The following is a 16,313-nucleotide window of genomic DNA, read 5'->3' as shown; positions in this document are numbered from 1 at the left end:
ATATATTAACACAATATGTGTGTAAATTCAAGCTAAGTTTTGCCTCTAGACAGATGTCCGTATGTTTGTAATTTTTAAATATAACTTGGAGTCATAAAAATGTGGTTTATTTGATGAACATTATATAAGCTTCTGATGATGATGGGTAGTTGAAGTGGAAAGAAAGGTCTCCATGGATATAGTTTATGTATATTTTTAGTACTTTGGGTATTTCATGAATTTCAAATTCATTCATTTATACATTCATTTATTCATGTATTCACTCAACAAACATAAGTTCTGGGTGCCAAAGGCATGTCATGTGTTAGGGATATCAGACAATCATACAGAGAGATCTCTAAATCTGTACAGTCCACCTGAGGAAAAAAAATACTTGGGAGTGACTGATATGCTATTTCATTGTTTTAATGGATATTAAAAACCCAGAGTTGCATGAATAGGTGATCACAACTTAATTCTGACCCCCTAATTCTGCTACATTAAGAAAACTTATTTACTTCAAGTTTACCAATTTATTCTCATTTAATCAACTCCAAAATTTTCCCTCTTTTTGATTTCTCCCCCCCTGATGACAGAGAAAGTTTTTATAAATGACTGCACTGAAAGACCCCCATTGTCTTGCTCTGCCAGCTTTTCTTGATAGGATCTAAGTCTGGTGCAGGGGCAACAGGGCACTGGCATCAGCTCCGGTTGTGTGCTCAGGTTGGAGGGAGATGAGGAGACAACCATCTTTTTGATTTATCGCTCTAATAATAGTTAGGGTTTCTTTTGATACAATGGTCTCAATATCAGTGGAACAGATGACTTTCTCAGAATTCAACTTCCTTCCAAATCCCTGATTTCAGAGTGGCTAGCTTAAAAAAAAATTGTTTTGTATGTTTTATTTTCAAAATATAAGTATCAATGATTCAGGATTATTAAGTACAACTTTTGAGATTAGTCTTGACTATGACAGGATTTCTTAAAAATGTTAGAACATTTATAGAAGTCTAAAAATATTATGAAAGGTGGGAAAATATAATTTTAGTAGCAAATCTGAAGACTAAAATTTCAATATGCGTACATGATCATAGAATGATGCTCCTACAAAATTCACATGTATTTTACACAATTTATGCTCATGTAACTTTTATTTTTCTGTTACTGCCATTTATCTATCTCTGCTATGCACTTCCCTTTCTTTTTTAATGACTTTTTTCAGGAAAAAATAAAACTTGAAAATAAAGAAAAGGTGAAATTAATTCGTAAATGTCCATATTATGAAGAGTGGCCCACTTTATCCATATGTGAACTAGTTGCACTCATTAAATGGAAAAAATTTCCTCCAGGTCATGGTGAGTCTAATGCAATTTGGGATCATTTTCTTTACATAACATAGTATTGGAATTTGTAATTTTTCATCATTTTAATGTTTTATATAGTATTTCTTCATATGAGTGTTTCTCTAACTTCTTAATGTATCCTTTTAATTGGACATTTAGATTATTGCCTGTTTTTTATTAAAAAATAGTTCTGTATTGGCTCAAGGAGTGATCTCAGAACTGGCCTTACTTTCATATCTTTCTGTATTTCCTCATGGCCTTGCCCTTATTGCCCTACTCTGACAGTCAATGTAAGGACCCAAAGGAGAAATGCAGTGAGAAGTTACACTAATTTTTCCTGTTCTCCTGATTGAACACCTACTTAGGAAGCAAGTTTGCTTCTCTTTACTTGCAGTACACATCATCAGTGGAAAATATAGAGGAAAGGTGAGGCTGAGATAAGGGGTAGCAACAGTGATGCTGCCAACATTTCCAATATTCGGCATGGCAGGGATGTGTGGATTTTCTGCTAACGTGTACACAAAAAGTGTAGGTGGCATTACGTCATTTTGTACAATTGTTTCTCTCTATGAGAACCTATTAAGTAAGAGGTGTCAACTGTTATGGACTGAATGTTTGTGTCCCACAAAATTCATATATTGAAGCCCTAATCCCCAGTGTGTTGCTATTTAGAAGTGGGACCTTTGAGAGGTGATTAAGTCACTAAAGTGGAGCCCTCATGAGTAGGATTAGTGCCTTTATAAGAAGAGACATGAGAGACATGCTCTCTCTCTCTCTGCCATATGAGGATACAAGAAGGCAGCTTTCTGCAAACAGGAAAGAGGGATCTTACCAGACACTGAATCTGCTGGCACCTTGATGTTGGACTTCCCAGCATCCCAAACTGTGAAAAATAAACGCTTGTTGTCTGGACCATCTGGCCTATGATATTTGTTATGGCAGCCCAAACTGACTAAGACACCCACACAAGAGGAACTGTGGTAGGTGGGTCAGAGCAGCTTTAGATCTCCCTCAGTAAGGAATCCCTACTGCCCTACAAGAGAGAGTCACAAACAACAGAGAGAGGTTTGCAGCCTTGCCTGGCTTTTCTCTTAGTGAAACAGTGGATTATAATAGAAGAGGTAGTGTTTGAGAGAAATACTTGTATTTCAAGCCTACAGAGCCATAAATGTAGTGAGGGATATGTTGACAGGAAGAGAACATTTCTCAATTAAATGTAAAGTTAAAATTCTAAAAAGAATGAGTCTGAGTTGCAAAGTCCTTAATGTGACTGTTAATAAAAATATGGTGAAGAATAATCTGTCTAAGATATCCTTTGAGGGAGTCACTGTGTAATAGAAAAGTGAGGTGTAGCTTAGAACCAATTCAGAAGGTTCTTTTATTAGAAGAAAAGTAAATATCATTAAAGGCAAAGTTATGCTTCAAATACTGAGATTCTCTAATAAACTTGTTAAATTTGGTGAGATTATAGCCCTTTACTAAATTTGTTCCAAATTTCTTTCCAGTGCTTATTTTTATATTTTATTTATCACTTTTTATAAAAAATACAGTGTTTAATCTGTATTTAGCCAAATATATATATTTTTTATGGCTTGCAAAAATTGAATTTTAGATATATTTTTTTTCATGAAACATTTTTTCTAATGAGTTATAAATGCCATTTTTGGCCAGTAGTACATTTAAGAAAGCAAGTAGTAAACTGACTTAGGAAAAATTAGGAATTGAACATTCCTAAATTCAGCATATTTATTGTATAGAAACATTTTTTTTTAAATATGGATGTTTTGCTTTATCATGGGCTCCTCCTTTTGTATCAGAAATATCACATTTTGGTCCACGCCTCATTTCCAGGGCTATTTTGTATAAAAAATAATGTCTCAGTCTTACCTATCTATAAGGATGTTAATATTTTTTAGGTTATTAAAAAGGAGGAAAGGGGGCACCTGGGTGGCTCAGTCAGTTAAGCATCAGACTCTTGATTTCAGCTGAGGTCATGATCTCAGGGTCATGGGATTGCGCCCCATGTTGGGCTCCGTGCTCAGGGTGGAGTCTGGTTCTCCCTCTCCCTCTGATCCTCTCCCTGCTTGTGCTCTCTCTCTCCGTCTCTCTCAAATAAATAAATAAAATCTTTAAAAAAATAAATAAAAAGGCGGAAAGAAACTATAATCAAAGATATTTTCAATTATGGGGGTGCCTGGGTGGCTCAGTCGTTAAGCGTCTGCCTTCGGCTCAGGTCATGATCCCGGGGTCCTGGGACCGAGCCCTCCATCGGGCTCCCTGCTCAGCGGGAAGCCTGCTTCTCCCTCTCCCACTCCCCCTGCTTGTGTTCCCTCTCTCGCTGTGTCTCTCTCTGTCAAATGAATAAATAAAATCTTAAAAAAAAGGATATTTTCAATTATGTATGTGAGCCAAAAGAATATGGAATTTTAAAAAGGGGAATAATTATGAGCTTTTAATGTATTTGATTACTAATGATGACTATTATGTGTCTCAGTCTAAAATATCAACCTAAAATATTTAAATTTAGCATCAGAATTAAGGTAGTACTGACTTGCAGTTTCTTAGACTAATGCTGGGTTCAAGTTCTTTTTAGTACATGTCTTTAAAAATAATGGTGGAATCAATTGCATTGGACAATCTGTGATTATATTGAATAAGTCAAAAGTGGCATTATTTTCCCACTGATTCCCAAATAAAAATATGTGGTGCTTACATTTATACAGTTTTAAAAATCATTTGTCCTCCTTAGAGAAGAATGACAATTATAATAAATGATCTTCAAAGCCTCTTTCAGTCCTGAAATACTTTGGTTCTTATAAATAAACATACCTGCGTGAAGAATAAGTTCTGTCAGCCTTATCAAATTTTCTTATATGGCAGTGACAAACTTGATACATCAAAGAGAAGCATTAGATGTAATACTTCTCGACTTTACTCAAGATTTATTTTGAATTGTTATCAGAAAATGTAGAGACTCTAGCTCAAATTATACTTTTATTATCGTGGTTTAAAATTAGCACCAGTGTGATTTACAAAGCATAATTATGTGTGTTTTGATCTTCTTTTAGGAATGTATATTGGATGAAGTTTCAGAGAGATTTAGTTAATTATTCAAAAGCTTGATAGAATTTAGGATTAATCCTTGGCAATCTATGAAATAAGTAAAGCTTATTTCTGGCTCTATTTCCTTTGTTAACTTCCTAAGTCTTCTTACTTTCGCTTCACATGCCAAAGGATCCTGACTGTAATAGATGTGTACAAAGCTGCAAGTAATTTGGGCATGTCCAGTTCATATCACACCAATTAAAATCTTCCCAGGTGTTGGGGCGCCTGGGTGGCTCAGTTGGTTAAGTGACTGCCTTCCGCTCGGGCCATGATCCTGGAGTCCCGGGTTCGAGTCCCACATCTGGCTTCCTGCTCAGGAGGCAGTCTGATTCTCCCTCTGACCCTCTTCCCTTTCGTGCTTTCTATCTCTCATTCTCTCTCTCTCAAATAAACAAATAAAATCTTAAAAGAAAAAAATCTTCCCTGGTGTTATTTTTTTCAAAGTATGACTGGCTGGAAAAAGATAATCAGCAGCTTATCTCACTAATCAGCTTGTTTCTGTGGTTATTGTGTATAAGAAAAAAATGTTAACTTGGCATCAGTGAACTATTTATGTATATTTTATTGTTACCCTGTGTATATCATTATGCTCTGTCTTTTCCAGGCATGATATGACATAGCAAACAATAACTAGAGATACTTTAAAAAAAGTAGTAACCAATTTAGTTCTGAAAGATAAAATAGGCCAATATAAGAATAGTAAAAAAAAATATCTAGTCTTCCCAAACCAAAAGTGGAGAGTTTCAGACAGAATATGTACTTTGAACCTCTATCTAACATAAGGGTGAAGTTCTGGGCTCTAAATTCCAGTAATAGTTCTGCTTCAGTCTCTTGCATATCAAATCCCTCTGTAGGGTTTTAAACTCTTTAGCCCCAGTGCACACTCTTGAACATGCAGAACCAGGTTTGTGCTTAGAGGTGCTATTGATCCTGATTTTTTTTTCCTCCATCCCTTTTTTATGGGTATTTTTTGTATCAACTGGATATTTTCAAATGTAATATATTAATTCACTTAATGATTTCATAATAGGCTTGTTTAGAGCAGTTTTAGGGTCACTGTAAAAGTGAGCAGAACATACAGAGATTTCACATATACCCTTGCCCCGGTTTTGCGTACCATTTCCCACTATTTTTTTAAAGATTTTATTTATTTATGAGAGAGAGAGTGAGCATGAGCAGGGGGGAGGGGCAGAGGGAGAGGGAGAAGTAGACTCCCCGCTAAGCAGGGAACCCAATGCTGGACTCAATCCCAGGACCCTGGGATCATAACCTGAGCTGAAGGCAGACACTTAACTGACTGAGCCACTCAGGTGCCCGCCCATTTTCCACTATCCGTGTGCTCCATGAGACTGGTACATTTGTTACAAGTGATGAACCTATATTAAACCATCATTATCATTGAAACATCATCAGGCAAAGCCCATAGTTTACTTTAGGTCTCACTCCTGATGTTGGACATTCTCAGGGTTGGATGCATGTGTAATGATATTTAGGTACCATCACAGTATCATATGAAGTAATTTCACTGTCCTAAAAATCCTCTGCACTTCATACAATTCCTCCCCCATCCCTAACCACTGGCAACCATTTATCTTTTTGTTGTTTCTTTTTTTTAAATGGTTTTGCTATTTCCAGAGTCTCACAGAATTGGAATCATACAGTAGGTAGCCTTTTTAGAATGTTCTCTTTCACTCAATAATATATATTTAAGGTTTCTCCATGTCTTTTCATGATTTAATAGCTCATTTCTTTTTAATGTTGAATAATATTCTCTTGTCTGGATGTACCACAGTTTATTTATCCATCCACCTACTGAAGGACATTTTTGTTGCTTCCAGGTTTTGGCATTATAAATGAAGCTGTAATAAACATCCTTATGCAGATTTTTGTATGGACATAAGTTTTCAACTCCTTTGGGTAAATGTCAGGGAGCGCAATTCCTGGATAGTATATTAAGAGTAAGTTTAGTTTTGTAAGAAACTGCCAAACTGTCTTCTAAAGTGGCTGTACTATTTTGCATTTCCATCATCAATGAGTGTTCCTGTTACTCCACATCCACGTCAGCATTTGGTATTGACAGTGTTCTGAATTTTGGCCACTCAAGTAGATTTGTAGTGGTATTTCATTGTTGTTTTAATTTGCATTTCCTTGATAACATTTGAGTGAAGCATCTGTTCACATGTTTATTTCTAATCTATACATGTTCTTTGGTGAGGTGTCTATTAAGGTCTTGGCCCGTTTTTTAATCAGATATTTTGTTATTGTTAAGAGTTCTTTGTATATTTTGGAGAACAGTGCTTTTTCAGATATGTCTTTTACAAATATTTTCTCCCAATCTGTGCTTTGTCTTCTCATTCTCTTGACATTTTTCTCGATAGGTGGGGCTGAGGTACTTTGTAAATCGAACTGCTATAAATAGGTTTTAGTAAAATGGTCCTAAGGTGTAGGGGAAGAAGTGATTTATAGTCTTGTGATTAGGGTTCAGTCTTTTAGTGGGCTTATGCCTCTGGAATGGGAGTTTCACTTATACTTCTTAGTCCTCTCCACCCACCCCCACCCCCACATTAAATAGAACAGGATGGTCAGAATGGGCTGAAGTTAGATACTTCCCTCCTCTAGTTCAGTTAGGTTCTGATAAAACCCCATTAAGTTAGGCTCTGGTTACTAGTTTCCCTTGAGGGCAGGTCTTGTTAAAAACAGAGTGTCTTGTCTATTTCATGGCAGAAGCTTGAGGAACTTTTTCTCTGATATTTACTGTAGGAACCTAGTAGAGATTCAGAAGGTAAAACTCACAAAAATGTGGGATCTCCTGAATCCTGGGTCCCCTTGGAATTTTAAACTCAGATTTGTTCACAGTGAACCTTCAGCAATTTGTCAAGTACGGTTTAGATTTTTCTACCCCAGCACTGGTTCCTGAGGAGGTTTATGTTCTGGTAAGTTGTCATTCTTTGTATTTGCTTATTAGCTGCTCCAGTGTGGGGGGGTAGCAGTTTTCCCTTTGACCTCACTCCTCTTACAAGTCAAAAATTCTTGATTTGGGGGGTTTTTTGTTTGTTTGTTTTTGTTTTTTTAGCTCTTGTTATTAGAATGAAGTAGTGACTCCTAAGCTCCTTGGAAGCTGGATCAGAAAAACTGATTTTTCACTATATTTGTTATTTCGTTTGTTCCAGGGCTAACCATATTACATCTCAACTTATCAGAATCTACTTCAGATTTTTGCTAACTTAATTCCTGTTAGATATAGAAATATTACCATATATAACTCTATTTTCATTCTTTATATGCTGTTATCATTATACATATTACATCTATATATGTTCAAACTGAACAATAAATTGTTATTATTTCATATAATTTTACATCTTTTAAAGGAACTGTGAGAAGAGAGGGCAAGTATATGTTTATAGTGTTTATTATATTAAATACCTTATTTACCATTTCTAGCCATCTTCATTTATTCTTGTGGATTTGAAGTACCACCTGATATCCTTTCCTTAGTCCAATATTAGTTTACTTCAATCTGCCATCTTGTGCTGTTATTGGCGAATATATACACACATATATAACAGACCCCAAACCAGGATTATGTACTTATTATTTCACACAATCACTCTCTAAGTCATTTAACAGAAGAAAGGAGAAGAAATATGCACTTAACACTGACCTCTATAATTACATATTTACCCTTAGTAGTACTTTTTAAATTTTCTAGCAGATTTGAATTACTGTGTGGTGTTCCTCGCTTTTGGTCTGAAGAGTTTCCCTTAGTATTTGTGATAGCAACAGATAATCTCAGGTTTTATTTAACTGGGAATGTTTCTCTTTTTTGAAAGATACCTTTGTTGATAGTGTTGTTTTGTTTTTGACACACTTTGAATACATTATTCCATTGTCTTCTGGTTTCAAACTGTTTCTGTTGAGAAGTGAGCTTTTCATCTTATTGTGGTTCACTGTAAGCGATGAGTCATTTTTCTCTTGTTGCTTTTGAGATTTTCTCCTTGTCTTTGACTTGTATCATTTTTACTATAATGTATCTTGCACTTATTTCATCTTACCCAGCCCCAGAATCTTGCCACCACTTTAATCTCTTTTTCTCTCCTATCTTCCCCACCTTCCTTTCCCTCAGCTACACTATATCCTATACACTCAGCTATACTGACTGGTACTAAAATAAAATTTATCTTATTATTCATCTCCTTAGCAATATTCTTTCTTCCCATTGTTATTAGATTAAAATACAAAATCCTTAATATAGTTTAAAAGGCCAGTTGCAGCTGCGTCTTGCCTGTGTCTCCTAGTTTTATATTGAATCATCCTTTTTTCTGTTCATGTTTCAGACATTCTGGATTTTTATGACCTCTAGTGGCTCCTTCCCCTCAAAATCTTTACACATGCTGTTTCCACTTTTTAGAGCATATATTTTCTCTATACAAGGGAAAGGGCATTCACTAAATAAATCTTAGTATATTCAACATAATTTTGTTGTTAAATCTCAAAACAAAATTTGTTGCTTTACTATCTTGGAGTAGAAATTTAAGAGAATTATATGATTTCAATTAGTTAACAATTAAGAATGCTGGGGGGGTGACAATGTTTTAAACTAAGTGTAATAAAAGCTAACCTTTACTTGAGATGATAATCAAGTAAGAAGGAATTAGCCTGGTATTGAAGGACAAAACCAGTTAAAGGCAGTTGAAAGAATATTCTCCTCAAGAAATCACCAGAAGCAAAAATTAGTAGAATCTATCAATTTCTCATTTTTATTTTTAGTCATTATGTTCAAATTTGTGAACTATATATGCAGCCAACTTTCTATAATATAAGGTAATTAGGAATGGAATGATTATATAGTTCAAGTGATATATAGTTCAAGTATAATCCCCTTCCTACTCTTTATATTTGTCATTGTATGCACTGTTTTTATAAATATCTCTATAAGAAACATTTTCTTAGTATGATAGATACTGCAGATTATATTTGTTCAGTGGCCCTCTCAAACACCTTTTACCTGCTTTCCTCTACTGTAGAAGCTAGAAAAGCTAAAGACTACATCTCCTAGAATCTTTTTTGAAAATATTTAATTTTGACTATGGCCTGAATTCTTTCCAACAAATAGAAGATTTGGAAGAAGTCAGGGAGCAGGTCATTTTACAGGCATGGTGATGAGGGTAGTGGTTCTGATTTTGCCCCTAGCATTATAAGTGATGTGTAGGAGAGAGGCTTCTTTTAGAAGAGCTCTATGTTGTGGGTGGACCTTTCCACTGGCTAATTTTTTTTTTTTTTACTGTAGTATTGAAACCTGGTTTCATGGTCCTCCTAGAGCTTGCTAGGAAGACCATGAAACCATTTTCTATTTAAACTTATATAGAGTCTGTGTTCTGTACTTAGGAACCAAAAATAGTACTCTAGTCATTCATTCTATCAAAGTTGATCTCTTTTGTAAGTGCTTTTTAAGAATTTCTTCATTTGGCTTTAATCAATTAATATTTTTATTGAACATCTATTATATACAAAACATTGTATTAGTTGCTTTTGTGGATATTAAAAGAAATGCCTTCTAAAATTATATAAATCAAATATTTGAGTAGCTACAATGCATTTATTACTATGTAGAGTAGTTTGACTGGATTTGATTTCAAGAGATTCAAGAATTAGAAAAAACAATGATTGATTTTAAAGTAATGAGATGGATCACAAATATCTTTCATTAAAATAGTTTTCAGTAACTCATGGACATATATATATTATTTACCATGATAATTGTTAAATGACTTTTTCAACATATACAGTAGAAATTAAATGGAAGAAAATCCATTTTTTGGATATGGTTGGACAGAGGGTAGGAATGATAATTCTAGGAGAGAAAGGAAAAATAATATAAGCCAATATATGCCTTGCAGATGATGCAGGAGAGTGGATCAAACAACCCAACTGAGGTCAGGTGCTTATTTGTGATCAGTCAAAACTATAGATAGTCAGCCTTCTTAAATGCCATATTCATGTGCTTGTACTTTATTTTATGGCTAACATGGTAGCATTAAAGATTTTTTTAATAGTAAAAGATACCTAGTAAAAGTTTTAGAGGAATGAATCGGGCTGAGCAATATGAATGATGGTTGAAAGGAGAGAGACAGTAGAAAACCAGGAAAACAATTAGGAGTCCATTTTGGTAGTGCAGAGGCAAAGAGATAAAAGGCAACAGTGATACCAATAATGGCAAGAAATTAATGTGAGAGGCATTTTAATTATTCAGTGTATTGTATGGAATAGACCTTTTCAAATACATTTTCTCTCTTCCTTAGTACCTTTGGCAGTCTGCACTTTGTATGGGATGCTTTGTTTCATTTTTAATTTCAACCAGAGTACTTTGTTGCTGCATAGATGTATGCATATCTGTGGATGTCAGCCTAAATTCCTATTACAAACAGCAGGCAGGATCCTCAAGTACAAATTTAAATAAACCTGTGCTCTCACCTAACACCTCAAAGTTAGAACAAAACTTTCCTAGTATTTCCCAGAGATGTTTAAATACAGACCACCCCATCCCCTCTCCCAAGTCTTTTGTGAGTGCAAGCCATTATTTATGGTTGTTCATGAGAGAGTTGCTTTTCATCCTACTCCAGAACTCAGGCTAAACATAACTTTCTCAGTGACTTGTTTGGCTATGGGTGGATATTTGTAACTCATGTTTTCATTGACAGATATTTGTAATTTATGTTTTCATTATGTAGCATGTTTGTTCTTATTCCCTAACTTGTAAGAGAACACATTTTTCCTTCCCTTTCATTTTGGTCCTTACAACTCAAGCCCTTTAGTTTTTGCCATCTGTAAATGTTCCCAAGTCTACTTAACAGACTTACCACTTGATTTATCAGCTTCATCTTTAATTTTTATTTCTAGTAAAGGATTTATGGTGATATTGATTATCTTTAGATATAAATTCAGATTATGTGTTTTTATTACTTAATTTTCTAAACTTATTTGTCAAGATCATTTAAGTATGATCCAGTATTTCTATTTGGACCTTTCTATATACAATTCCTTTTGCAACTCAGGAAACTTTAATTTTCTCCCATGCAACTTTTTTTTTAAAGCTGTTTCCTCATGACTTGATAGCACATCATTTGCTAGAATAATAAGTAGTAATGAAAATGTGAAACTACTAGGTAAAATTTAGTAATTTTAACATTCTATGAAAATAGCTATTGTTATTATCATAGGAGGTTTAATAATTTACTTCAGAAATATTGTGGATAGAAATGTCATTAAATATAATGTTTCCGTTAATTTTCATTGTGAAATTTTGTTTTATTTCATAATTAATTTTTTGCCAGTATATGAAACATGTGGATCTGGATGCATGTACATGAGAATTTTTTTTTAAAGACTTTATTTATTTGAAAGAGAGAGAGAGAGCACAAGCAGGGGGAGCAGCAGGCCGAGGAAGAGGGAGAAGTAGGCTCACTGAGCAGGGAGCCTGATGTGGGGCTGAATCCCAGGACACTGGGATCATGACCTGAGCCAAAGGCAGACGCTTAATGACCAAGCCACCCAGATACCCTGTACTTGAGATCTTTAAAACTAAGTCTTAAGTTTATTAGAGTCTGGATGCAAAATTCTGAAAACCTTGCCAATAGAAATAAAATGCATTGCTATTAAGACCTAAACATATTTGCTGTTTGAAAATATCAGTTTGGGAAATTCTTATTTGTTAGACACACTTATGTTTAAAAAATTGGAAGGATCTAGGTGGCTCAGCTGGTTAAACATCTACTCTTGACTTCGGCTTAGGTCATGATCTCAGGGTTGTGAGATCAAGCTCCCCATTGGGTTCTGCACTCAGAGGGATGTCTGCTTAAGATTCTCTCTCTCCCTTACCCTCTCCTCACCATGCTCTATCTCTCTCTAAAATAAAAAATAAATAAATAAATAATAAAGCTATCTTTGAAAAAATTGCAAGCATTTGAACAGCTTGATAATACAAATTTAAATATTGTAGTTAGATTATGCCTTTTATTATTGTGATAGGCAGAAAAAATGACTCCACAAAGATATATTCACTTCCTAATCGTAGAGCCTGTGAATATTACTTTATATGGCAAAAGATATGGTAACCTTAAGGCTCTTGAGAGGAAGACTCTATTCTGGATTAACCAGGTGGGCACTATCTGCCATCTGTGTATTTTTATAAGGATGCAAGAGAGATTTCATTGAGACACAAGCAGAAGAGAAGGTGATGTGAATAGATTGGAGTGATGAGCCAGCAGGTCCGGAATGTTAAGGCATGCCAGCAACCACCAGAAGCTAAAAAAGGGAAGAAATAGATGCCCCACCTAGTGACTCTTCGGAGGGAGCAGGGCCCTGCTGGCGTCTTGATTTCAGAAATCAGGTCTCTAGAACTACCAATAAATAAACTTCACAGTTTAAGCCACCTAGTTTGTGACAATTTGTTACAGTAACTGCAGGAAACTAATACAATTATGTACTATAAAACCATTGATTTTGTTCTCAATTGATTTTGCAATTTGACAAAGATATATTAATATCCATAGAATATATCCAAACATGCTTTGTAGGAAGTATGAACTTTCACTTTTTTACTTCAAATCTAGCCCTCTAATTGTAATAACAGTATGATAAAGGTGAACAATATCTTAAACAATTATGTAAAGTAAAAAAATTGCTCATTTAAATAATTATCCAGCTGATAGATGGAAATTAAATTAAAATAAAGCATTTATTACTCAAACCCTTTGTAAATAGATAGGATACAATTAAATATCTTTTAATAATAGAGCACTCATCTATTAAACTTTTTCATGAGTAAATAGAACTTTTCTTGAACAACCCAGGCAATACTGAAGCTCTTTATAGAGCACTTTCCTCCACTTCTTCCTACTTCCCACATACGACCATTGTCTCTTTTATTTTGTCGTTATAAAAATTATAATCTTCCTCATTACGGCAACTCAATTTTGGCATTCTGTCTCTTGACATTTAGAATTAAATCTGCATTTTCCTCCATCAAAAAAATAAAATGGCACAATTCCATTTTCTCACATTTTACAAACCAAATACATAAAATAATTTTTTTCTAAACACACCAAATATATGAACATTCAAATCTATAGAAATGTTAACTATAAATACCATTCACCTTAATCAAAGTATCTCTAAAAATTTCAGAGTAGAACTTTAAATGCTAACTATTGAACTGTACTGTAACTATTACTTATAACTAAATTGTTAACAGTAATCTTTGTTACTTGATAGTATTGATTGCTTTTCTATTCTTTTTTTCTTACTTTTTGGTATACTGAAGCTATTCCATAATAATTATTTATTTTTACAACTAACTAAACAAATAAGTTGTAATTATAATTTGGTTTATAAAAACCTAAAGCAATATACTAAATAAAGAAGCTATCTATATTGGATGCTGTGATACATCCATCCGGTCTTCCACCTGCAGAAATGCATTGATATAAGTAAGTCCTTGCCATCTTGGGTTTGACAGTTTTCATCATATTTGAAGATCTCATGCTTTTTGGAAGGTTCTTTTACACTTGAAGAGATAAGATGAACAAAGTTAGACACCAGAATAATGCATGTAGTTACATAATTAATGTTTGATGTGTTACAGATTTTATGGAGGGAAAGAAGTGAAAATAGAAAAGAGGTCATTTTACTTGCTTCCAAATTCTAAGGCCCAGTTCATTAGAGTATGAAAGCAAACAAAAGGTCTACTAAAGGTCTGTTCAGGAAAAGAGCATGCATTAGACCAAAGGGTTCCTTTTGTGTATGGTGAAATCTGGAGTATGTCTAACAAGATGAAATAAAGAAGCAGGAATGACTTTCTGTTGAAATAGTAATTAGAGGGAGGGAGCTAAGGTGGCATCATAGAAGGACCCTAGGCTTGCCTCAATCCCTCAAACATGGCTAGATAATTATTAAATCATTCTGAATACCCAAGGAATTGATCTGAGGACTGATAGAACAAACTGCACAACTAGAGGGAGAGAAGATGCCACATTGAGGAAGGTAGGAAGCATGGAGGAGAAACAAATCACAGGTGCTGCAGAGAGGAAGGAACCCTGGTCCTGGAGAAAGGCAAATGAGAGTAGAGTACACAGAGATACGCACAAAAACATGTCCACAAAGCCATTGGCTAGGAAAACAAGAGGGGCTGATTTTTGTGTTTTTGCAGCTAGGGGAGCTCAAAGACTGGAGTTTTAGAGGTCCCAGGCTTTGCTGGGATAAAGACTTGAGGGTGCTGCCCTACTCTTGGAGAGAAGGCAGGCAAGGCAACCCTGGGGCATACTGCATGATCTGAGGATGGGGAGAGACTGTTCTTACTTCTTGGAGCATGTCTGTGAGAGGTGGCATTGCCTCTTCAGGGACAAAAAAACTAGCAGGCACCATTTATCTCCCTGCCACTTAGCACAGGCACAGAGACACTTGCTGAAGGCAGCTAACCTGGACATTGGCTGTTTAGTCTGCTTTGCTCCAAATCCCATGCCCCTGTGCTCTGGCATGACTTGACTGTCTTTCTGGGTCAAACTTGCATCAGTCCCAGCATGATGAGACCCTTTTTCAGAGGACCAGAACAGGTCTCTGCCACACCAGGTCCCTGAAATTTGGAGTTTTAAAAGTCAGCAGGCTTGGCTGGAATAGAGGTATGTTGTACTGTTCCAGGCAAGCAAGCAACCCAGAGACAGACTTCCTGAAGCACTAGGCCATAGACACTATATAACCTCTTCTTCATAAAGTTATTACTCTCAGGAGCAGGAAACATAACAGGTTTTTCTACCACACAGAAGACAGAGACCTAGACAAAATGTGAAGATGAAGGAATTCATCCCAAAAGAAAGAACAAGAAAAGGTAATGGCCAGAGATCTAATTGAAACAGATGTAAGAAATATGCCTGATCCAGAATTTAAAGCAATAATGATAAGGATACTAGCTGGGCTTGAGAAGAGCATGGAAGACATCAGGGAGAACCTTACTGTAGACATAAAAGAGCTAAAAAACAAACAGGCCAAAATAAAGAATGTAATAACTGTGACTCAAAAGCAAATAAATGTAATGACCACACAGATAGAAGAAGCAGAGGGATGAATAAGTGATATAGAAGATAGAATTATGGAAAATAATGAAGCTGAACAAAAGAGAGAAAGAAGAATGATGGATCACAAGAGTAGACTTAGGGGACTCAGTGACTCCATCAGACATAATAACATTCATATCATAGGAGTTCCAGAGAAGAAGAGAGAGAAAAGGGAGTTTTATTTGAGGAAATAGTAGCTGAAAACTTCCCTAATCTGGGGAAGGAAACAGATATCCATATCCAGGAGGCACAGAGAACTCCCATCAAAAATTAACAAAGCAGACCAACACCAAGACACATTGTAGCTAAATTTGCAAAATACAGGGGTAAACTAAAAATCTTAAGAGCAAAACGACAAAAGAGGTCCCTAACTTACAAGGGAAGAGGCATAAGTTATCAGCAGATCTACCCACAGAAACTTGGCAAGCCAGGAGAGAGTGGAATGATATATTCAATGTGCTGAAGGGGAAAAATCTGCAGCCAAGAGTACTCTATCCAGCAAGGCTTTCATTCAGAATATAAAGAATTTCCCAGACAAATTCTAAAGGAGTTCATGACCACTAAAACAGCCCTGCAAAAAATATTAAAGGGAACTCTTTGAGTGGGAAGGAAAGGCAAAAAGCAACAAAGACTAAAAAGGAGCAGAGAAAATCTCCAGGAAAAATGACAAAACAAATAATAAAATGGCAATAAATACATATCTCTCAATAATTACTCTGAATGTAAATGGACCAAATGCTCCAATCTAAAAGACGTAGGGTGTCAGAATGGATAAAAT

The 16,313-nt window shown here is 35.3% G+C and overlaps 1 protein-coding gene across 2 annotated transcripts in view; it reads left to right on the top strand.

Annotated features, from left to right (window-relative positions):
- CNBD1 (cyclic nucleotide binding domain containing 1) overlaps positions 1-16,313 on the top strand; it is a 433,287-nt gene that overhangs the window by 285,833 nt on the left and 131,141 nt on the right. For both annotated transcript variants that reach the window (XM_028111485.2, XM_088023124.1), the window contains one exon: positions 1,202-1,334. In XM_028111485.2, the coding sequence (XP_027967286.2) occupies positions 1,202-1,334 (133 nt within the window). The remainder of the gene's footprint in view (positions 1-1,201; positions 1,335-16,313) is intronic.

This window comes from Eumetopias jubatus, unplaced genomic scaffold, assembly GCF_037043125.1.
Source record: "Eumetopias jubatus isolate StellerSeaLion01/CBP00866 unplaced genomic scaffold, mEumJub1_p1.0 scaffold_4, whole genome shotgun sequence".
NCBI classification, from domain to species: Eukaryota; Metazoa; Chordata; class Mammalia; order Carnivora; family Otariidae; genus Eumetopias; species Eumetopias jubatus.
The sequence above is the reverse complement of the archived record's forward strand: the minus strand, read 5'-3'. Positions and strand labels throughout refer to the sequence as shown.